Below are 23,234 nucleotides of genomic sequence, written 5' to 3' on the forward strand. Positions count from 1 at the left end.
TACCTTTTTGAAAACTGATTTAGTTATTTTTTACTGTTATAAAGGTCAAGTTAATTCAAATGAATATTTTTCCTAATGGGTGGATGTTTCATATAGTAACGCTAATTTTTGTTGGAAATAGTTCTAAATATTATGTAAAAAGATAATTGCGATATGCGCCCGCTGAAAAAGTTGTGCATAGTTGTTAGCACAAGAAAATGTAAAAAAAAAAATATGTAAAAAGGTGCATTTTTCTCCCTTCTTTCATGTATAACTCGGAGAATATTGACATTAGAGAAAATAGTCAAAGGAAAACAAGTTTCGCTTTGAGATTCTCTTCAAAAAAAAAGTGGTCCGAAATTTTTTTGTGCATTATTGTTGCTGCAATACAGTAAAGACCGAAAAAATATTTGTAAAAAAAGATGTTTTTTCATGAATTTACTTTGGACCTTGACTTTAGAGCAGTCATATAAAAAGTATGGTTCTGAGTACTTCATGATGTCACACAATTCAATTGTTAATTAAAAAAATGCAGAATTATACTTATTTTTCAATTCAATCTGACGGTAAAACTAATGATTATTTTGAGGTCCCAATTTTTATACTTACCCTTTGGAGTCTCAACTATCAATCCCCATTTAAAAATTTTCGATTTTATCCATTTTAGCAACGACAGTAAGTAGAGTTCGATTTAAGCATTTTCAAGGGTTGATAAGAGATGATACACCATTAAAATGTGACAGAATTTTTTAACCCGTTGGCGGATTTAAAAAATTATTACTTTATTTTATGGGGAATTTAATTCTAAAACTTTTCCTACTCTTGTTAGTTTTCAAAAAACTTTGTCGTTTTCAACAAAAACAACTAATAATACGTATTGTAGCTGTGTTATTTAAAATCATCGAAAATTCAAAAGTTGGCTATGAATTTAAACGTTAAACTTGACGATCCGGAAAAAAGTCGGAATAAGAATAATTTAATAGCAAAACGAACAACTTAAACATATAATATACAATTTCCACTGATAAGTTATAGAAATTGTTCAAAATGATCACCGTTTTCTCTCAGGCATAAATTTATTGTTCGTCGAAAATTGGTCTACTCTATCCAATAATTGCTGACATTTAAATTCATAGCCAACTTTTGAGTTTTCAATGATTTTAAATAACAGCTACAATACGTATTATTAGTTATTCGTGTTTTTGTTGAAAATGACAAAGGTTTTTGAAAACTAACAAGAGTAAGAAAAGTTTTAAAATTAAATTCCCCATAAAATAAAGTAATAATTTTTTATGTCCGCCAACGGGTTAAAAAATCCTGACATTTTAATTGTGCATCACCCTTTAAAATGCTTCAATTGATCTCTACTTACTGCCGATTAATGCAGTTTGTAAGTTTGGTTTTTCCAAGTTCAAGTATATCTGGGATAATGATTTTTTTTTAATTTGAAACCCCAGTTTCAAAGCCTATATTATAAAGGCTGCATTAAATCACCATATTTTAGGTTCCCCTACACACCCCTGATCTGTCGGTTCTTATGCGAAACACCCTATATATTAAGAATGAAAAATATTGCAATAGAAAACAAACACTTAAAAAAAATTATACAACAAAGTGACGCATAATTGATATTTTTCCTCGGATAATATTGCATGTCAGTTAAAACTCGTCAACAGACTATTGATCTCGTCACATATTAATAATAAGTGGAAAGAGAATAGGTAATAATAGTAACGGGTTACAGACAAACTAATCAATATAGACAACTCTTTTTATTCAGCACATTTCTACGAACTGAAACGTAACTTACTTAATCATTTCAAATTATTTACATAGTACAACGGAGTTCCAAGGTCCACACTTTAACGCTACAACATTTTCACCTAAGAAATCATGGAGGTAAGTAAAGGAGTGAAAATTTTCTTTGTCAATACCTGTCAGTTGCTTGTATTTGTTCCACCCACATCCAAATAGATGGTTATTATCTGCAATAGAGTGCAGCACATTTACAAACATTTTTTAGAGATCGCAATCAAATTAAAATATAGCGAATATTATAGAAATCTGTCATAATTATTGACTCACCTAATAAAACAATTGTATGTCGATTTCCACAAGCAACTTGAACGACATTTCTCTGTGAATCGGGAAGATCAACAACATGTTGTGAAGCCATCACTGAAACATTACTTTCTTCACCATTTCCCAATCCAAGTTGTCCGTTTCCATTCCAACCCCAAGTATATAAGTCCCCGTCTTTGCTCAACGCGCAAGAATGCCATCCTCCTGTCGCTATTTGAGTTATCTTAATACCTCCTAAAGCTTCAACTTGAACTGGCTCTGATGTATCATCCAACTGACCATGTCCAAGTTGGCCACGGCTAAAACACTATTCAATTTATATACAAATATGTCCAAACTGAAGTATATTGTTTATACCTTCCTCTTCCAAATGTGTAAACGTTACCAAATTTATCCAATAGTAAACAATGCTCTCTGCCACATTGTATATCAACAATGTTTTCACTGTTAAAAACTAATTTGTTTGGTACATTATACAAACTTCCTTTATCAGAATAAACAATTGTTAGTTTAGAACCACAACTAACGTTAACTATTTGTTCATTACAAGGAAGATTTAAAATATTTGATATATCACAAGGTGTATCGATGTTTGCAAAGTCAATTTTGAATAGTTTTCCTTTATCGTTTACTAATATAATTCTTTCATCATTGCAACACATCTTTATAATCTTTCCACAACTACTAAGGCATATCTGTTTGTTTCTGCATATCACTTTATAACTTCCATCTGTTTTTAAAACAGAAAATGAATGATTAATATTTATATCGTTAACAGAATAACCTCCAAATATCTCCGTGAATTTTTCAAGTACAAGATCAGTTGTGCCCAACTGTCTGTACAAATTAAATCCGTTGCAAAGGAGTTTCATATTATCGATTATTTCACATAAGATTTATGTTGACTGTTAGTGTATTAAGTGATAAACGCGGCATAGACCTCGCACCGCCTTTTTTATGTTTTGTGGTATAATTTTTCACATTTAAAATAACGGCTATTGTACAACAACAACTGAGGATGGTGAGTGAATATATAAATAAGAATTAAGACCTACCACTGCCTAGAAATTTTTTAAAAGTGATTTTGAAAATAGTTAAAACACAATGACATTTTTATACAATCATCACAAATATCACCATAGAAACTTCAAAATCACAATAACAGAAACAAGTTTGCCAATATAATAATGTATAAATATTAAACTAGTTTTTTGAGTTTAAAACTACAATATCACTATTACGTAATTTACATTTTTTGGTTATAATTATTTCACCACTTTTATTCCACATATTGTATGTAGTTGTTTATTGTGAATGGAATTTGTTATGCTGTCAGGTCAGAATGTTGTTTTTTTAATATTTAAATATCGCAATGTTGGTGCTTTGCTTTCTAAGAATTTCATAAATAGTCCGCTAGATGTCCGCTGCCAACGTGTTAAAAATTAAATTTGAATTTAGGGGCTGTTATCGATTTTAAGAAAATTAAGAGCTGCTCCAGAAAGAGAACTCCGATTATTATTGTTAGGACTGGATAATGCTGGAAAAACTACAATTCTTAAGACTTTGGCTTCTGAAGATATTACACATATTACGCCTACTGCTGGATTTAATATAAAATCTGTAATAACTGAAGGATTTAAACTGAATGTTTGGGATATCGGAGGGCAAAGGAAAATTAGACCGTATTGGAAGAATTATTTCGAAAACACAGATGTATTGGTAAGAGTAATTACTAATAAAATTTCGTTTACTTAGGTACTACTTGTAAAAAATATGTTTTACACATTTTTAGATCTATGTTGTGGATTCTGCAGACAAAAAGCGTCTGGAAGAAACGGGCATCGAACTCTACGAGCTCCTTAGCGACGACAAACTCCAAGACGTTCCACTTTTAGTATACGCCAACAAACAAGATCTTCCAGATTCATTAACTGCCGCCGAGTTGGCCCAAACTTTGGGTTTGCCCACCATCAAAGACAGGGCTTGGCAGATCCAAGCTTGCACTGCCTGCCAAGGGACGGGTGTGCGCGAGGGTATGGAGTGGGTTTGCAAGAGTATCAAGAAAAAATAGGTTTTTTATTTATATCATATTTAGTCATATATCATGCTTGATGTGTCTGGTTAAGGATTTTTGTTAGAAAGAAGTTTCAAAATGCTGGGACAAATTTGATAATCAATGCTTAACTTCTAGCTAGTTTGAACAAAATCGGTAGCTGATCAATCCAGAGGTCTTAATATGCTTTGCTTGACTGGCGTTATGCTAATTTTAAATCATTTGATGTGTTCACATGTTGTCATTATAATATGTCCATTAGGCAATCGGAATAATCCAGCTTTGTGTATTCTTTCTAATAAAATTCCTTTAACCCTATTTAAATATTTTTTAATTTTATTTATATCAATGTGTATTATCTTATTTTTCTTCATTATATAGTGCCTTTATAATCTATTTGCATCACATCATTTATATTTATTGTAGTTTATTATTATTACCTACATATTATGTAGAATCGCATTCCGTCCATAGAATAGAGGTGGTATTTTATATATGTATGTCATTTTTTAGAAATAATAAAATATTATTCATAACTGCTTATTGCACATTTTTTTGATATACCTACAGGATGTGAATAAAACGGAATGTTTGGCCAATTTTAATAGTTTATTTTACACCATAAATGTATAAATGAAAATATGTTTACTTTAAATTGAAAAGGACGGATGATGAAACAAATGTGTTACTCATATTATGTGAATCGTATATTTTAGTAATAAGTACTGCTTGCTTTCTGCTTATTTTTCCTTTCTCTGTAGAAAAAAAATGGTACAGGTACAGACCAATGTTTATGAAGTTGTTTGCGATCTCAAAGAGATGTAAATAAATAATTTACTGAATTCACCGCCAAGCAGACTTCTGACACATTGATAAATAATTTACGTAGTTATGGATACAGTAAAATACCTTATCACTATGTATACAACTAACTATATTAATGAATTTATTTATATGTATATTTATACAAACACTGATAAATGCCGCCCCAGTAAAGGTGAAATTCTCAGATGCTAATCGACGCCAAAAGGTCCAACCTACACAACAACACCAAAATTTCTCCGATCGGATCACTCATGCGCTCAGCGATAGAACATTTGTTACACTTTGAAAGTACCTATATACTCTCATTAAGTGGAAAATCCTATATTGGTGATATTTGTTGTTTATTTGGAATTCTTCTATTTTTTTATTATAACAATGTGCACCATACTTTAACAGTTATTACACAATATACAGGGTCGGAAAGTCCCCATGGTATATCGGCCGTTATTACGTAAGAGCGATAAAGTAAGTCATAGAAATCCGTGCGATAGAGAAGGCGGCTCATAGTCAGCGCCCGTTTCGCCCTTCCACGAATAAGATCCACTTCCACTTGTAATTCAGCGACCGGTGATCATCTTTGTTTTCGTCGTTTGGCTTTTCTTTAATAGATGTGACTACTTATACAATTCCGACTCCAGTTTTCTGATATGTTAATACAATCCGTTAACAGAGGGCAGAGTATACTTAAATAACAACTAAATGAACTTTAAATGCAGCTGAGCACTATACTCCATTTGAATAACTTCTCAGTAGGGGAAACAAGGTCACTAGATTTACAAACAGAGGTATCTACTAGCTACTGTAAAAAGTTTTCTTTGTTACGCGTTGTGCTGCCCTCTGTTAACGGATTGTATTAACATATCGGAATACCGAAGTCGCAATTATGCGACATATATTAAAGAAAAGGCAAACGACGAAAACAAAGATGACCACCGGTCGCTGAATTACAAGTGGAAGTGGATCTTATTTGTGGAAGAAGGGCGAAACGGGCGGTGACTATAAGACGCCTTCAATGTAACCATCCTTGTCTATCGCGCACGGATTTCTGACTTACTTTATCGCACTCACGTAACGACCGATGAACCATGGGAACTTTCCGAACCTGTATATACAATGAATATAGTCATGATTGCCATCGGACCATTGCAAATTTATATAGTCTTCTTCTGTTAAATTGCCATACAAACCATATGTTCCCTATTCTCTATATTTTAAGAAAAAAAATACCTTTTTATAAAAGTGTCATATAAACTGTTAAATAATTCTTTTACTTTATTACTTCATTCAAGTTTATGGTGACTTCCGGTAAAACCGGAAGTGGTATTTGGACGCCATTATTTTAGTTGAGAAGGGTATGCCCGAAAACCCGGTATTCCATATTTTCAAAATTCAAATCGAAGTAGTCTCTGAAATAATTCTAATGGGCCAGCACCGTGAGACATCCTGTATGTTACCTACTATACAGGCAGCACAACGGGTACATAACAGATAACAAAACATCTGGCAAGCATGCATGTTTATTAAATTTTTGCACAAGATGACTAGAATAGTTAATCATTTTCTTATGTATTCATCAGTTGCCACACCTCCCTAAAAATTGTGGGTTAACGACCTTGCGAACATATCGTTATTATAGGACAGATCCGGCTTAAAAAAACATAATGGGATTAATAGGATCGATTCCTTTGATACAATTCCATACAAAATGGTAAAGTACCTATTTATGAAGTAAATTGTCATTTTTTTTTGTTTTTCGTTTTTTATTGGAAGTCCACGAAATAATACATGAAGATGTTGATATATGATGAAACGACCTCTGTGAGGATAGAGACAGAATCATATATAACAATTAACAATTTTCGTTGACTGAAATTATTATATTATTTCAATCAACGCAATTTTCATGAAAAAGGATTCTGCAATGCTGTAGTTGTGTTACCCTGTGTAATAGATGGGGCTGCCAAAAACGGTGAAAAGTTAAGTGTAAATTGCAAAGAAATACCAATGCAAGAATTTCACTGTTGATGAAATGATGTAATCAATTGTGCATTTGCCTTTACAGTTACTATAGAAACAGTGCTAATACATCTAGTACCAACATCATCATATATTGTGACCTTTTTTTAAATAAAACAATCATTAACAAGAAATTGGCTAAATACATATTTTAGTCAAATCATTAAAAAAATAAACATGGGAAATGTAAAGAAAAATGTATAATTTATAATTTAAAAACAAACAGTATATTAAAAATTTTTCGACAACACAAAAAAATGGCCTCAAATTTTTATCATCCAAAAGAATGTTGGGATAAGATTTTACTGATGCTTTTAAGTGCTACACTAGAATTTTCTTCAGTGAATAATAAATGCTACGATGAATTTAAATTTTTATATAACGGTCCTGTACACATGTTTCTTAATTAAAGGAGGTTCCGTTTCAAAATACTACGGATAACTGTACCAGATTACCTTGGACCAAAGCGATTAAGGTGAAAATTTTCGGGTTAATCAGTATCGTCGATAGCTATGCCTAAAGCGTGCACTAAAAAATGTGTGTAGGTCAGTATAAATAAGTGGACATTCCAGTTTTTAATCGTTCTTCTGCTACCTACTATGTTACATTCGAAAGCGGTTGTGCGGGAGAAGAAAAATTGATGAAAATGCTCTCGATAATTAAATTTGTCACAGGAACTGAATTATAAAACAGAATGACTTGTTTATATATACAGGGCGTTTCCGAAAAAAGCTCCAAAATTTTAACCACGTATTTAACTCATCGAAAGCAACAACTTTTGTCTAATCATTTTTTACGAAATCTTACATTTATTATTTTATCACATGAATATCTAAAGTAATGTAGGTTCGTAGGTACCTACTCGAATGTTTTATGTAATTACTCACTATCTTAAACATTTTTAACTAGAGTTTGTGTCGATAGTTCGACGAGGTATTAACAATCGTGATTGTGCATCATGCTTACAAAAAGTGAATACGTTGATATGATGTTGAATAGTAAACGAATGTCACAATGGACTTGCATTTTACCAAAACGGTTAAAATGGTCGAAGATATATTTACACTTTTCAAGTAACGTGCTAAATGATTTACTGAATGATGTTCTTCGAAACATGTAGCTTCTTCATGATCACGCTTTTTGCCATAATGCTCGAATTTAGTCAGCATTGTTGTGGACGGTGGATTGGTAGTAATTTTTCAGCTATAGAATGGCCGTTCGTTCGTCAGATTTGATTCCGAGCAACTCTTATTTATGGGGTCTTTGGAAATAGAAACCTGGTGAATTTAGTTAATACTGAAATACAAAATTGAATATAAAATGCCGCCAAAATAATCAATCGATGGAAGAACAAACCACTTAATTTAAGATTATAATGTTTTACAATATACAGGGTGTATCTAAATAATACCGAAAAAACGTAAGGGAAAATTAATAGGGGTCTTTGGTATAAAATTTTTTGAAAAAACTCCTCTCCAAAAATTACAAAAAAAAAATTGTTTTTGTTTTTTATCTTCCATGTACATCAAGCAAAAGAAACCAAACTTGGTAAACATTATCTGTCAAACTTGAACCTTGAAGTATGTTTGTAAGAGGTTGAAATAATGAACCCTGTGACATTTATTCTTATAATTTATTTTCGATAAAATTTTTTCCTTTTAAAAAATATGTCTACAAAGTCCCATTCATTTACTAACTTTTTGATCTTTTCATGTTTTTTCGAAAAGTTAAGGATTTATGAGAAAAAAATAAATGTATTGCAATGCATTTTTAAAAAGATGAGTTATTCAACGCGAGTGTATTTTGATTATTTCAACCCTTTACAAACATACTTAAAGGTTGAAACAATTTCGAAGTGTAGTTTTTCTGACAGATAATGTTCACCAAGTTTAATTTCTTTTACATGGAAGGTACAAAAGAAAAACATTTTTTTTTAAATTTTTGGAGGGGCCCTGTATATACAGGGTGTTGTTGAAATAGGTGCGTTCCAACAAAGGGGCAACAGAAAAAATATTTTAAGCCAAGAGTTTCAATGAATATAGGTCCAGGGGCCTCAGAACTTTTACGCCAATGATTAATCCGCAAATTCGATTAATACTTTTTATTACCAATTGTCACTTTTGACACGACTGTAGATGAAAAACTTTCTTTCGTCTTCTGAAAGATTGTTACAGTTACTGGTACTACTTCTGCTTTTGTATAAATATCTGAAAGTTAGATATACCTAGGTACGCTTAAAGTGTTCATAATTTGGAATCCTTATTGTTATTATTGCCTAGAATCGAGCTTTCATAAGAACTTTGTAGGTATGTGGGTACCTATAGCCTAGGCAATAATGTGAAAATAATGGTCATTAGGATCAAGTGCTGTCTTCACAAAACTGCTTTGTAGAACTAGGTAAGCATTAAGAATAACTTTTATCGTGCAAGGAATGTTTTTAGTAACAAATAAATTACACCTTTCAAGAATTAGTTGAAAAATCTCATATCAAATTTCTGGAAAAGTTCAGCAAAATATTGTGCAACTTTTTTTTATAATTTGAGGCTCCCTGTATACCCAATAGCTCACGATATCCCTATAGCGTTCCATTAAATAGTTTTGACTTGGTATTATCTATTTTTTTGGTAACTAAGTTACTTTTGCAAGCTTTTTCGTTACACTTACTTGTGATGGGGAGGAAAGGGAGTGGGTTTCTGAGCCCCCAACAAAATGAGGTATAATAAATATATCTTCGTAAAAAACACACCTCATAAACGTGATTATTCATAATAATCAAAATTGAAAACTATACTCACAAAGAGCATCAGCAAACAGTGATTTATGGCGCTGAATTAAAATTATGCTTACGATGTACATCATCTTCGTTTTTGTTCTTGCTTGACGCAAATTGGTTTGATAGAAGAGCGAGTTCACTTATCACAGCAGCATGTTTACTTGCGGTAGCTACCTGTGCCACTGTGTACAGTAATGCTTTAGTTGTGACGATAATATGTTGCAATAATCTTTGCCAACCACAATTAGCTACATAATAGCAGCAAATAATACAAAAACATTTTACTAATCACAAATTAAACGTATACTCGTGTAATATATATAATTTCTCAGAAGTGTAGAAATTTAATTTTACTTGTGAATATTCAAAATTTCTATGCCACTCTAAAAAAATTGTATTTTTTTGAAAACTTATTTAGTTCAGAAGTCTGAGACTTGTGCGGGTAAGGGGACGGCGTATTATTATTCCATAGGATCTAGAATCCTAGAATTCCACTTTGTCCTACATTTTCCACGAATGCAAAACGTTCACCGCTTTATCCTGCCTAATTACCTGACCAAACGACATTTAACAACCTCAACCAGTACGTCGTCGCCGTCGTTTCGTATACCTGCCTTTTAGTACCATTCCGGCTAGCACCGTTCTCAGGTACCGTTACCAGAAGTTACTCGCCTTTGCCTGACGTCATTAGGACTCTTTAGGTGCTGCATGGTACATGGTATTCGTGGTAGTTGATCGAGGTGGTGTTGGTGGGTGATTATGTGGATGAGAGACGTTGAAGAATTAGTTACAAGTGTCGTCTGAGGGTAAATTTGCGCTATTTAGTTCGACCTGGGGGAATGCGGTAGAGTAAAACAGCATTTTTCGGTAAGTAGATGTTTAAAATTGAAATGGTCATTCATATTTTCGTTTGTGAGGAAGTGAGTGGTTATATTTTGAAGAAACCAGGTATTTATAGTAAAATTAATGTACAGGGTGTTACTGAAATCAATGTGCCACATAAATAATCAAGGTATATAATTTAATTTTGCAAAATTTGAGTAAAAAGTATAAAAACTCTACCTAAATGTCACCAAGAATCTAATTGTTTGAATAATGAACCTGAGCTTAACTTTTATTAGGTAAAAATTTATGTAATAATTAAGTAATTACATTAATTTTTTAAACAGGCAGTCAAATTTTTTTCTTACCTTTATATTTATTGGCGCCAATAAAATTCTTTTTTACTTTTATTTTACCACTGACATTGAAAAATTTAATTATATAGTAACTGTGAAAGTCCTTATTATTATGTTTTCTTCGCAAGGTTATTGGTTACCACAGTCGTCCCTGTTTCAGTTTTTTTCGGATAGAATTCGTTCTAACTGTAACAGGTATGTAAATTTAAAAAACTCTTAACTACGTGTCGAAACGTGGAAAAGGAGAAAAAATTAATAGGTGCTTAGATATTAGTTAAATTATTATTTGACCCAAAATTAGCTTTAAGATAAAAATTGTATAAATAAATAATCGTGTTAGGTACACTTAGTTCTTTACTTTTAAAATATGCTTCCAACAGATGGGGAAATAATAGTACTAAAAAACTGCAGTTATTTGTTTAGCTGTTAGCGTTGAGGAGCTACAATTTGCCAAATAACGGTTCCACAAAAACAGTTTTAGTTCAACATCATTATAGTACAGTTCCATATTAAGCGAAGCTATGCGGCGAAGACTAAATTAAAAAAGCACACATAAAACTTATTTTAATAGTGATACTAATTCAAGAAGACTTAATTTTAACGGTAAATAAAAACCATCGATCTTACGAGGTGTGAATAAATACATAGGGTACCTACTGTTTCTTATTTAAATTATTGTATGTATAGGTAGTGTGTTTCGCAGTATAATTTTGCATTTAAATTCAAATAGACTAACTATGTAACGCTAAAAACTATACAAAAAATGTCAAAATCTGTTTCCTGTTTTGACAAGAACTGCGAAATGTAGATTTTAATAATAATCTGTTTTAGATTTACAAATTGATTGAGATATTAGAGGTAATAAAACTGTTTTTAATGTACCTATTATTATTTTGGCGATATTTAGTGACCTAATATTTATAGATATAGTAAAAATAGATATATGTAGGTACGTATTTGTCGTTGTTGTCGTGGTGGTTTGCTATTATTATGAGAGATTGTTATTGTAAACTTAAATTTGACTAATAAGACTATTTATTTACCAATTTATTGTAACGTATAAAAAGGTGCCACATATATAGCAAATTCGCCATTTCTTAAACTATTTACTAGAGTCATTAATTGTTAAGTATAAGAATATTAATACTTTTTAAAAAATGTGCAAATATTTTCATTTTTTAATTTTTATTCATAGTTCCATAAAAATTAAGCAAAATTATAGTTTTTTAAAAAGCAATTCATTAAATACGAATCTTTAGTCTAATTCAGCGGTATTCAAACTGTGTTTCGCGGAACCCTGGGGTTCCCCACAATTTTTCTGGGGATTCTGCGATTCAGTCAAGAATTCAAAATTTTGAAATTAACAATACCAATACTACAAAATTCAAAAAAATTTATACCTCTACTTAAAACTAGTATTTATAAATATTTTTATATAATCAGTAAAAAATGTGTTCCAAAATTTTTCTAGGTGTGGGGTCCTCAATAAAATCGAAATCTTAGCCGAGTTCCGCAAGTCATAAAAGTTTGAAGACCGCTGGTCTAGTCGAATTAGATCACAAACCCTGAAAACTTAAAAAAAATATTAAGAAGTAGACATTTTATTGCCTCTATGACGATGAAGTAGGTAGGATGATAATATCAAAAAAACTAAATCGAAAGAAGTGACGCTAAGTTGGCAAATTGTAAATAAGTGGCAAAATTTTTTAATTTTTTTTTGTTGTCCATGAAAATCTAGACGATTTATCGAAAAATTAGTTATTTGACGTTGTAGTCAATTAAATTGTTTACAATTTAAGATCTAAAGTCATATTTCACCAATTTTTTAACTGTGTAATAAAGGTCGAGCGCGGAAAAATCGGTTTTTGAAAATTCCGCATTATTATTGCAAAAAGTGATAGATATTGAAGAAATTTACAGAAAAGACAGTCAATCCAAAGACCAACATGTGTGGCAATGGCCGATTCGATTGACCTTGAAATTGTTGCTCCAGGTATTCGTTAATTAATTTCGTTCGATTTTATGCAACTAATTATTTAATTACCTACTAAACATTAATTTTAGAAGTTAATATCGTAGACATAGGTTCTACTTGATCCAAAGAAACGTATCGTTCCAAAAAGTTGGAATTAAGTTGCTCTTTATAACTAACAAAGTAGGATGTGTAAAACAGCGTTATAAATCATAATTGTCTCAGGGTCAGGCAAAAGCCGCTCGGGAACTCGCTCTTTTCGCGTTAAATAGAGCTTATTTTTTACGGTAATTAAAAAAAAGAAATCACCTACGCCTCTTTATTCCCAAGATGTCTTTTTTATAGCATTAATTGGTGTAAACTCAAAACAGCTACCTGTAACAATCGGTGTTCCACAAGGGAGTGTACTAAGACCTCTACTATTTTTATTATATTGCAATGACTTGGAAAGCTGTATATCAACCTCTTATACTGCATTTGCGGATGACATAACAATGTTAGCTTGCCATAGACAACAAACATATATGACAACATTGACAAATGTAAATCTTAGAAATATACAAGCATATTTTCAAAGGAATCGTCTTGTGATGAATCAAGAAAAAACTTATATATTACAATTCCACCCCTTACCTTCTAATTATACTAGTAGTCCTTTGGTATCATTGAACAGGAAATCTATCGAACAGGTGACTTGTTTTAAGCTTTTAGGTTTACATATAGGCATGCATTATGCTTTGCTCTAAGGAAGTTATACTACATGGCTGATCAAGATGCTACTAGGGTATTTTATCACTCAAATTTCGAATCAATAATTCGCTATGCAATAATGTTTTGGGGCAACTCAACAGCTTCCAACTGAATATTTATACTACAAAAACGTGCCTTAAGAAATATGTTCGGATTAAGGTATTCTGAATCGTGCAGATCTACTTTTGTAACAAAAAAGTATTAAGGCCTTGTTTATACGAGCTTGAAACTTTAAAATTTGTCAAAGAAAACATTGCCAAATTTAATCTTCAAAATAAATTTCATGATTATCCTACAAGATATGGAACAAATTTTCAATATGACTTGCATAGAAGAGAACTTTATAAGTCAAATCCATATTATATGGGTGCGTTATTATATAATAAATTATCAGCATCTATAAAATGCCAAAATTTTACTAGATTTATATTTTTAATAAAAAATATATTGCATCAAAATGCTTTCTATTCTGTGAGCAGTTACTTGGCATATGATTTTAAATAGTTTATTGGTTCTTTTCTTTTATTGTTAACAATTATTGAAATATTCGTTTTTTATGATATTTTAATACTCTTGTATATGTTTCAATTGTATTATGTTTCTATTAGTCTTTACTACTCTGTATGTTTTGGAGTGTGCTATATCCGATATTGTGATCTAGTGGACTAATAAATATCTATCTATCTAATTGTTAATTAACTATCAGATCGAGATTTTAGAGACAATTAAGGAAAGGGTTATACTTTTATTTTAAAAAAAATTTTACATTCATGGAATAAACGCACTAGCAGTAATAAAAGTTAACGTTGATCGTCTTTTCCATAAATAAAATAATAATTTTTGAAAACTGAATTTTCGGCGTTCGACCTTTATTTTACAGTTAACAAATTGGTGAAATATGACTGTAGGTACTTTAAATTGTAGATAATTTGCCTACAACATGAGATAACTAATTTTCCGATAGGTCATCTAGATTTTCATTAGCAGCAAAAAAAGTGAAAAAGAACACGTTATTTTGCCACTTAGTGTCACTTCTTTCGAGTTAGTTTTTTAATATTGTGATTCTACAAACCCTTCTTCGTCATATGTAAAGTGCAATGAAAATGCTACTAATAATTTTTTTACGTTCAACCTCTACAACATTCGACTGGATTACTTGTACCTGTATTAATCTTATAATCAATAATTAATGATATACTTAGTAGCATTTAGAAAGCAAACAATTTTGATCAATCATTCCCATTATATCACTATAATTTTTGGAGATTTTTGTAAACATCTTCACTGATACAATGTTATCTAATCTTTTACTTATATCAAATAAACTTTATACCTGCACTTGTTACATTTAACTATATTTTCTAATTATTCTGTGAATGCTCGGGTGAGTGCTACTTTATTTTATTATTATACGCTGCAAAGAACATATGAATGTGATAAACAATGTTAGGCCGTTTCTGCTCTGTAAGTTTTTTTTAAATTAGACATGGAAACATTATAAACAATCTTTAAGTGTTCATTATATCTACGCATTGCTAACAGAAAATGTAGGATAAGTATATCTTAGAAGCAATTACTGAAGCTTATAGCATCTTGGAAATAATTATAATTATAATTAAAATATAAATACTACAGTTTGTGATGTTAAAATTCATTCACACCAATTCATATCTCTGCAATGTTTAGTTAAGCTTAGTGCCAGAATTAGATAACATATATTCACTCAAGATACTAGGTACTTATGGTTTATTTCAAAAACATCACCTATATTATTTCGTTTTGGTATAACTATACGTAACTACTTTTGCTTTACGAAATGTCTCACACTGATAATATTTTCCGTATAATTTATATTTAAATTATAGAATAAATAACGATGAGATAATCCTATGATTACAGTCATTGCAGATTCCATATCTAATAAGAAAAACGGTACTTTTCTTATCTTCCGGTTGGTTAACATGAACTTCTAAGTCAATTTGCATGATTAGAACATAAATCTAGTAATGAATAAAATATGTCTTCTCCTTTTCACAATCGAGATATAATATATCTCTTATAGAAATTCGCTTCCCTGCACAGAGCATATACTATTTTTATCTGCGCCTGCATATTAATTTCACGTATTTGATATAGACAATGGTACGGTACACTAAAAGTATCTAAGCAAAAAGTTTTTGCTTTAGACGAATAGTTTTTAAAATATCTGTTATTTCGCATTTCCTGTAAGAGTCTTCCTCATCTACCTATCTTCTCTATTTCTTCTTTCCATTCTTTCCTTGGTATTCCCCTGTTTCTCATCCCAATCTGTTTTGTTTCTACTGCGCTTTTAACTGAGTTACTGCTATTCTTTCTAGTTGTACATATTTTCTCGCCAACCCAGTTGATTTGTTTTTCTGTTAACTATTATGTTCTGTTTTCCTTCCCATTTTGTTATTTCTATTATCTCTCTCATTCTCGTAAACCGTTGTTAGGCTTATTGTCTTTCATTTTCCCCATGATTGACTTACATGTATTGTTGTTAGACCTACTATTGCACTTACTTTTTAATTTTATGTCTTTACTTTTCCTTTTTTTCCGGACATAGATTCGTCTTCTTTACTCTGTTATATGTATACAAATCTATTTTTCCATCTATTTCCATGTATCAATATGCTGTTGATCTCTCTAAAGCCATTTCCTTTGCTACTATTTATCACCATCATTAATACTTTTCCTATATTTATTCAATTTCCATCTGTCTATCTCTTCCGTCCATATGTTGCATAATTCTTTCAGCATTATAATTGATGTTATAGTATTGTGTCATCTACATACATCAAACTGTCACTTTTTATCGATCTAAGGGGGTTAAACTGTCCCATTGCTTCACTCCTAAAAAAATTAACATTAAATAACATTAAAGTCCTGAATATCATAACACCTGTTGTATATTTAGATCGAGAAAACTGTAGTTGTACAGTTTTATTTTATAAAATTTTTAATACATTCATATAACCCACTTTCTCGTAGAGACGAATCTTGAGACTAGCTTTTTAGCAGCCTTAGGACACAAATATTTTGGACTCCTGTTCTGTTTCAGATAAAAAACACACTCACCAAATGGCCAGATATTACATTCTCCTTCTAGTCACACTCTCATTCTTCCATCCTTCCCTGCAAGACACGAACGACAACGATGTCGATACAGAAGACGTCAATCCTTTTGCAGAAGCTGCTGCAGCAATCCTCAAGGAACAAACAGGACAAAACATCGGATCGATGGTGAACCAATTCATGCAAAGCGGAGGAGCAGCGAAAATTGGAGACGCTCTCTCTAGATTGGGTAGAGAGAATACTGGACAACTCCTCCTAGGCCTGAGCTCTTTAATACGGTCCAACGACAAGGAAGAAGACGGTGAAGGTAATTTTGTCGTCCTTCATTACTTGTTCTTTCTATATTCTCCTTATAGGTGATAGTACTGCGAACCTCCTAGGAAGTCTAGGAAGCCTTATGGGAGCTCTTCAAGGAGCAGGAGGCGGTGACAGCGACAACGCGGCTGGAGCCATCCTGCAAGGGTTGGGTTCCCTCCTTGGAGGTCAAGGCGGACGTGAAGGTCAAGGAGGTATCGATCCTGCCATGATAGGTTCGCTCATCAACATGTTCGTGAATCAGAAGCCCTCCCCAAAGTCTTCCAAGCCTGCGCAGAAGAAATCTCAAGCTAAGGTGGATAGAACCAGACCTAAAGATGAAATGAACTTAGATCTGGGTGATATACTGTCCCTGGCAGGAAATTTCCTTGGTAACACGCAAGGTGACAATCCTGCGGGAGGATTGTTGAACTACTTGCCTATGATTATGCAGACTATCAGCGCTTTTAACAGCCCTGCTTCAAAGAAACGCGCGGAGAGTCATTCGGACCATTCCTGGATGTTGCCGCCTTTCTTGGAGAAGTTCCACATAGCTTTCGACAATTTTATCCATTCTGAGATGGGCAAACACGTCATAAATGCGATGGGTGCGGAAAAAGCGTTCAAGGTTTTCACCGACGAGAATGGTAGGTTTAATTACCCCAAGTTTGTCGAGATGATGGAGAACAGATCGTTCAGGAGGCATTGGATTCGCATGGTTACCGATAGGATAGTGGATATGCTGCAGTACGCCCATGATCCGAATGTACAGAAGTCGTAAGTGTATTCCTCAAAGCTATGTATAATGTATATGTCTGTAGGCCTTTGAAACATATAAAGTGTTAATAATTTTCTAAAGCAGTGTAGTCCAGTCACTGAAGGCAAAAATAAAGTAAAAGCTCCCAATTTTTTCGGATAGCATGGATTTTCCTGAAAATTTGCATACAAGCTCATCTGACTCCCCACTTCAAAAGTTATATTGTCTAGATGTGTGTTTTTTTCTATTTGGGGATTCGCAGATTTACGTATTTTAAAGATTCAATTCATGTTCAAATCTGTTGGATAAAGTTCCTTTCATGTTTTTTAATATAATTTATGAAATTTAATTACTTTTCAACCCTTAAAAATCCTTAAAAACTAACCTTTCATGGCCAAAAAAGTAGAAAAAAAAAGTTTTTAACGGTTTAAAATATTTTGGTGCATTCACAATGTATTGCATTTCTTTTGTTATTCATTAGAAAGCTTACGACTCATTACAAAGTTGCAACCCTTAAAAACCACCCCTTATAATAAAATAAACAAAAAAATATTATTGAAAGCTAGAGATGTTTTAATGGTATGCATATGTTGAATTATAAACTTTTTATTGATTTTCAAATGATCTTTGATATATTGCAACTTTTCAGCCACCCAAAAAACCCTTATGACCCTTACTACCTACCCCTCATAAAAAACCCTACCCCTTATAGAACAATTTCCTAAAAATTATATGTATGATGATATAAGTCTAATTATTTTTTTTTTAATTTTATTGAATTTATTCTTAATATTTTTTAATTAAATTAATATCAAATATACATCATATACATGTGAACTCGGATACGTGTGTGTATGTATATTATTAAAATACTTACTCAAATCAGTTAACAAGTGGTCCAAAATACACAAAGATGATGGTAATTTACCCGCACCAAAAATTTTATCGAAAAAATGCGATTAATTTTTTTACCATAACTTTTGTAATTTTAAAGTTATAAATTTAATCAAAAAACCATTTTGTAGGGAATTTAAAGCACTTTAAGTTCTGTGATTTGCAGTTTTTTTGAGCCCTTCGTTTTTTAGATTTGTAAGCTAAAAGAGCTCAGGAAAGGTAGTCTTGGAGCTTAGTTTTGAGCTTTTTACGGTCATAACTCAGTCAATTTTTTTCTTACAAAAATTTAAAAAAAGCAAATTGTTCAGTAAGAAAAAACCTACAATTTCTTATTCTATCATTTTTTTATAACTTTGTTGGTTTTTGAAATATTTTGAAAAAAGGCGAGTTTTTAAAAAATTGAAAAATTTTGTTCAAAAGTAAATGATTTTTGTTTAGGCTTCTAATTCAAATACCCAGAATCTACTGTTAATACATAAATAAAGTAAGTTACAGAAGGGATACGTTTAATTTTTTTCCGTCAAATCATTAATTTTAATACCGATTTTTTTTCCTCAAAAATCAAGACAATCATTTTATTTTGATTGTAACTTCATTAGTTTTTATGCTAACGACTTCTACCACCAGTCAAATTAAAGGTCCTTTCAAGAACTTTAATAGGTGTTATATAAGTTTTTCTCGAAAAACCTAATTTTTCCGCTACAGAACGTTGAACGTTTCCATTATAGCTACCTTCGAAATTGACTTCAACTTCTGGGAGTCATAACTCGGGTTCTATACCACCTACAAAAATAAAAAAAGCAATATCTATGCTATTTAATTACCTTCATTTTTGCTTATGATCATTTTTTTGATAAAATTTATAGTTTTTGAGATATTCGCGAAAAATGGCTCAAAAACGCATTTTTTAGGCTAAAAACGAACATGTTTAGGCGCAAATAACTCAAAAAGTATTGACTGTACAAAAAATTCTTATAGAGCATTTTTTGCTTATCATTTGTCCCTCTATCGAATCGTGAGGTTATTTTTAATTAAAAAATTCCCACCCTCCAGAAGGGGTGGCATCCACCCCTAGGGTAAAAGCACACATCGGCACTATATAACATTTGTTTCTTGGGCTATTCCCTAGCTACAGTTCAAATTTCACGTTAATCCATTCCATCCGAAAAAATTGATAGCCAAAATGCTTCAGTGACTCGACTAGTGGCGTTGAAGCTTTTGTAAACTGAACAAAAGAATTATATTAAAGTAAATTTATTCTGTGATTAGAAACATCACGAGAAATAAATGTGCTGTGTTTTTCCGAAACTAATAATTTCTATAGGTCCTGTATTCGAAATACACAATTCTATAATTTTCTAATTCAAAGTGACTTCCCGTGTTTGTTTTGAGAGTTGTCATCAATGCCAAAGTAATTTCGCAAAAACGTGAGTTTGCAAGCTCATGATTTAGACACCAAGAAAGAAAATTCTTATTTTAACATTCTGTCAACATTTATCTCAAAAAAATTTCAATAAATTAGTTGGAATTGTCTTCAATGAAATACAACTTCTAAAAACGGATTATTATAACCTGTATCTTTCATAGTCAAAAGTTCCTCCTGGAAAATATTCACGGATGTTTCAAATTGAACAAACTTGATTACATATCTACTGTAAGTACCATTTTCAATTTAGGTTGGGTACAAACTTACCCTTATATTTAGGGCTGTTACAGACCTATACATATAATTTGTCAATAGACAATTGTAATTTCTACAAGTTTTTAAAACCAGTGGGACCAGAATATGATCAAATCCTATTAGTAAAACATGCCGAACACATAAATATTTACGATTTATTGGATAATTATCACAACTTATTAAGGTGCATCTAATTTCTAATTATAGTCAAGTATGGTAGGGTAGCGGGTCACTAACAAACATCTGATCAAACTGTTGTTCCAGATCTAGAGTATATTATGTTACTGATTTGGGGTGCTTCACCAATTATTACAGCACAGTGTACAGAGTTAAAACATTACAAAATCAGAGAATACTTAAAGAATAAGAAAATAGTTCACTGAACATATATCCAGAAGAGCTTCGTTTTTGTTTATATCTTCCAAACAGGTTAACCAAATGAATTCAAATTTGATCAACCAAATCCGTCTGAGCCGACGAATTTCGAGTAATTACATAAACTGTGATATTTGCGTATTGCAGATTCGTATGCATAGGTCCTAAGTCGGAGAAAAAAATTGAATTTCATCGATTCCAGCGACATGTTTCAGATAAATACTACTTTTAGCCATAGGATCCGAATCTGCAATAAAAAGGATTCCTGTTTAAGATTTTAAAGTTACCCATCGCACCGCATACTAGGGAGTGGGACTAATAATTTTAGCACTGCTGTATTTCTTCCGCGGAATGATTAAATTTGAATTATAGTCATTTTTTTCGTAGGGTATTTATTTCTCGAGATATTTGAAAATTTGAGGTTTAAAAAATCACCTGATATATAAGAGCTGGTTTATAGGAAAATAAAATAATACATGATTAGGTAGCTTTGTAAAACAAAAAGTTAAAATGGTTGGTAAAATGACGTTTTAATTACATATAATTTAGATAGCCTTGGAATCAATGATAACTGTTGCAAAACTATCGTCATTAAAAAGCTTGTTAGTCCGTTCATATACTATAATTGCACGTAAAAAATACTGATAATAAAGTATTAGTCAAAGGTAAATAACAGATAGTGTTCTTGACATATACTATTCGATACAGCAACAAAGTACATAAAAAAAAAACACTTTCATGAATCCATGATGATTTTTGACTAATTGAAGATTACATGATTTCAGGTACCTTGCCAACGCACAGTTCTTCATCAACAGCTTTCTAAAAGCACAAGGTTTTCCTAAATCTACGCTTTTCGACTCTGCCAAGCCCACCGAGACTATCACAGCTCTCGTCAACTACGTAGCTAAGAAATATTTCGACTTGAAAATCTATTCGAAAGAGTACGTTAAAGCTGCTGTGGCGTACGTCCAGGTATACAGTTTATTTAAATTTTCTGTCTTTTGAATCTCATTAATTCTTTTTGTTTTCAGGAATTGGCTCGTTTGACCCAGAAGAACGCTTCGTCAGGGAGTGAAGGCAGTGCCCAATTGTCGGATAAGCTGGCAGATACTATTAATTTAGAGATTATAGAGCCGATCGCCAGAGTTAACAGGGCTTATAGGTTTACAAAGTCAGTGCCGTCCTGCGACAGGTAAGAATTTGAGAAATTGTAAGTACATGAATAATAAATATGAATGCTTCTCACATTCGGTTGCTATCTTTGATCTTTAGAAACACTTACCACAAATTTCTATTCATTAATTTCGTCATGAGAACGCATTTTTTTTGTAACATTTCGTGTTCCTTAAATTTGCGTACAACTTTACTTATTTTTTGAAATTCTGGATAATTTTACAGGTACGTTTTCTGTTTGGTCAACGAAGAAAACACAAATGAACAGGAAGGCTTGCCGGGTCTTAAAAAACTACTTTACAAAGGCGCCAGTCTTTTGGCGAGTTGGTTCTTGAGTGGCGAAACTGGAACGCCTTTTTGGACACTGTACTCAGATATTACCGATGGTAACAACTGCAAGGTAAAATAGTTATGCCACTGCCTAAGTTATTTTAGTGAATTTGAATAAATTATGTAGTTTAAGGTTAATATTTAGTTACACTGAGAGAAATTTCAGCTTGAATCATTGAATACACTATAAAAAGTGTTTGTTTAAAGATGGCGATAAAACCTTTACAATTCTTAAATAAAAATAGTTTCGTCATCATTGTACTAACTTTTCTGTTCATTTTCTAGGCCCTATATTCCGAAAAATGCCACGATTTCCACGTAGAGGAGATAAAAGTGACGACTGAGTATGTACACAGTGAACTTTAAAAAGTGATTTTGTAAAATTTGTAGAATACATTTGCTCGCTAGATATGCGAAGCTCATCTAAGTTAATTGGGCGCAACAAACATATTTAGCGAGCGAACAGTGTCAGGTTATTTATTGTGTAAAAATAAGACTTAAAAGTAATATATAGGTATATTAAGAATTTGAATTTCATTTCAACTCCCCTGTGTTTGTACTTTGGAGACATTATTCGATAGGGAACTGAATATGCATCTTTTTGACAGATAAAACAAAATATTATGAAAAAAGTATGTATGCTATAGTCTGTTTAGAAATGAAAGAGAGTAATAAAAGTTTATTATGTATGTAAATCGTAAATAAATGTAGTACTGGTGCTTATATTCAATATTTTTATATTATGTATTTTCGGTATAGGGGAGGTGTACTTTTAAAAAAACTTTGTGTGACCGGGTTGTACTAAATTGTAGCAGGTAGCTAAAATTTAATCCCCGACAATCCGTCTTTGTCTATGCCGCTTCAATTTCTCGGTCCATTTCTCTTATAAGTAAACAATATAAAAACAGCATTTCAAAACATGAGGCTACTTTAAGCATCATAACCGGGTTAAGAGGGTTTTTAGTAATTCAAATAAAATTATTCAATATTATTATCAAAATAT

At 31.8% G+C, this 23,234-nt stretch overlaps 3 protein-coding genes across 5 annotated transcripts; 2 read left to right on the plus strand and 1 right to left on the minus strand.

The window, feature by feature from the left end:
* Nucleotides 1-1,736: 1,736 nt before the first annotated feature.
* LOC108912374 (ultraviolet-B receptor UVR8) lies at nt 1,737-2,956 on the minus strand. Its single transcript, XM_018717577.1, has 3 exons — nt 2,419-2,956; nt 2,065-2,360; nt 1,737-1,964 (listed from the first exon to the last, which is right to left on the minus strand). Exons 1-3 carry the CDS (start codon nt 2,931-2,933, stop codon nt 1,804-1,806), a joined length of 972 nt encoding a protein of 323 aa, XP_018573093.1. The 5' UTR covers nt 2,934-2,956; the 3' UTR covers nt 1,737-1,803.
* LOC108912383 (ADP-ribosylation factor-like protein 3) lies at nt 1,792-4,590 on the plus strand. 2 transcript variants are annotated; one of them, XM_018717588.1, is made up of 3 exons: nt 1,792-1,878; nt 3,520-3,780; nt 3,854-4,590. In XM_018717588.1, the coding sequence occupies exons 1-3, from the start codon at nt 1,873-1,875 to the stop codon at nt 4,130-4,132; spliced, it is 546 nt and encodes a 181-aa protein (XP_018573104.1). In that variant the 5' UTR covers nt 1,792-1,872; the 3' UTR covers nt 4,133-4,590. The 2 variants fall into 2 exon arrangements, with proteins under 2 accessions (XP_018573104.1, XP_018573112.1); XM_018717596.1 differs by lacking the exon at nt 1,792-1,878 and adding an exon at nt 2,991-3,082.
* Nucleotides 4,591-10,311: 5,721 nt separating this feature from the next.
* Nucleotides 10,312-22,757, plus strand: LOC108912595. 2 transcript variants are annotated; one of them, XM_018717872.1, is made up of 7 exons: nt 10,312-10,595; nt 16,711-17,031; nt 17,081-17,795; nt 21,511-21,700; nt 21,760-21,920; nt 22,127-22,301; nt 22,517-22,757. In XM_018717872.1, exons 2-7 carry the CDS (start codon nt 16,731-16,733, stop codon nt 22,595-22,597), a joined length of 1,623 nt encoding a protein of 540 aa, XP_018573388.1. In that variant the 5' UTR covers nt 10,312-10,595; nt 16,711-16,730; the 3' UTR covers nt 22,598-22,757. The 2 variants fall into 2 exon arrangements, with proteins under 2 accessions (XP_018573388.1, XP_018573396.1); XM_018717880.2 differs by lacking the exon at nt 10,312-10,595 and adding an exon at nt 14,954-15,012.
* Nucleotides 22,758-23,234: the final 477 nt, after the last annotated feature.

Source organism: Anoplophora glabripennis, unplaced genomic scaffold (genome assembly GCF_000390285.2).
Source record: "Anoplophora glabripennis isolate ALB-LARVAE unplaced genomic scaffold, Agla_2.0 scaffold35, whole genome shotgun sequence".
Lineage (NCBI taxonomy): Eukaryota > Metazoa > Arthropoda > Insecta > Coleoptera > Cerambycidae > Anoplophora > Anoplophora glabripennis.

Coding starts and splice junctions, on each gene's coding strand:
- LOC108912383 (XM_018717588.1), top strand. Junction 3,781..3,853: donor TCGAAAACACAGATGTATTG/GTAAGAGTAATT, acceptor ACACATTTTTAG/ATCTATGTTGTGGATTCTGC.
- LOC108912374 (XM_018717577.1), bottom strand. CDS start 2,933: ATGAAACTCCTTTGCAACGGATTTAATTTGTACAGACAGTTGGGCACA. Junction 2,361..2,418: donor TACACATTTGGAAGAGGAAG/GTATAAACAATA, acceptor ATAGTGTTTTAG/CCGTGGCCAACTTGGACATG. Junction 1,965..2,064: donor ACATACAATTGTTTTATTAG/GTGAGTCAATAA, acceptor ACTCTATTGCAG/ATAATAACCATCTATTTGGA.
- LOC108912595 (XM_018717872.1), top strand. CDS start 16,731: ATGGCCAGATATTACATTCTCCTTCTAGTCACACTCTCATTCTTCCAT. Junction 17,032..17,080: donor CAAGGAAGAAGACGGTGAAG/GTAATTTTGTCG, acceptor TTCTCCTTATAG/GTGATAGTACTGCGAACCTC. Junction 17,796..21,510: donor GATCCGAATGTACAGAAGTC/GTAAGTGTATTC, acceptor ACATGATTTCAG/GTACCTTGCCAACGCACAGT.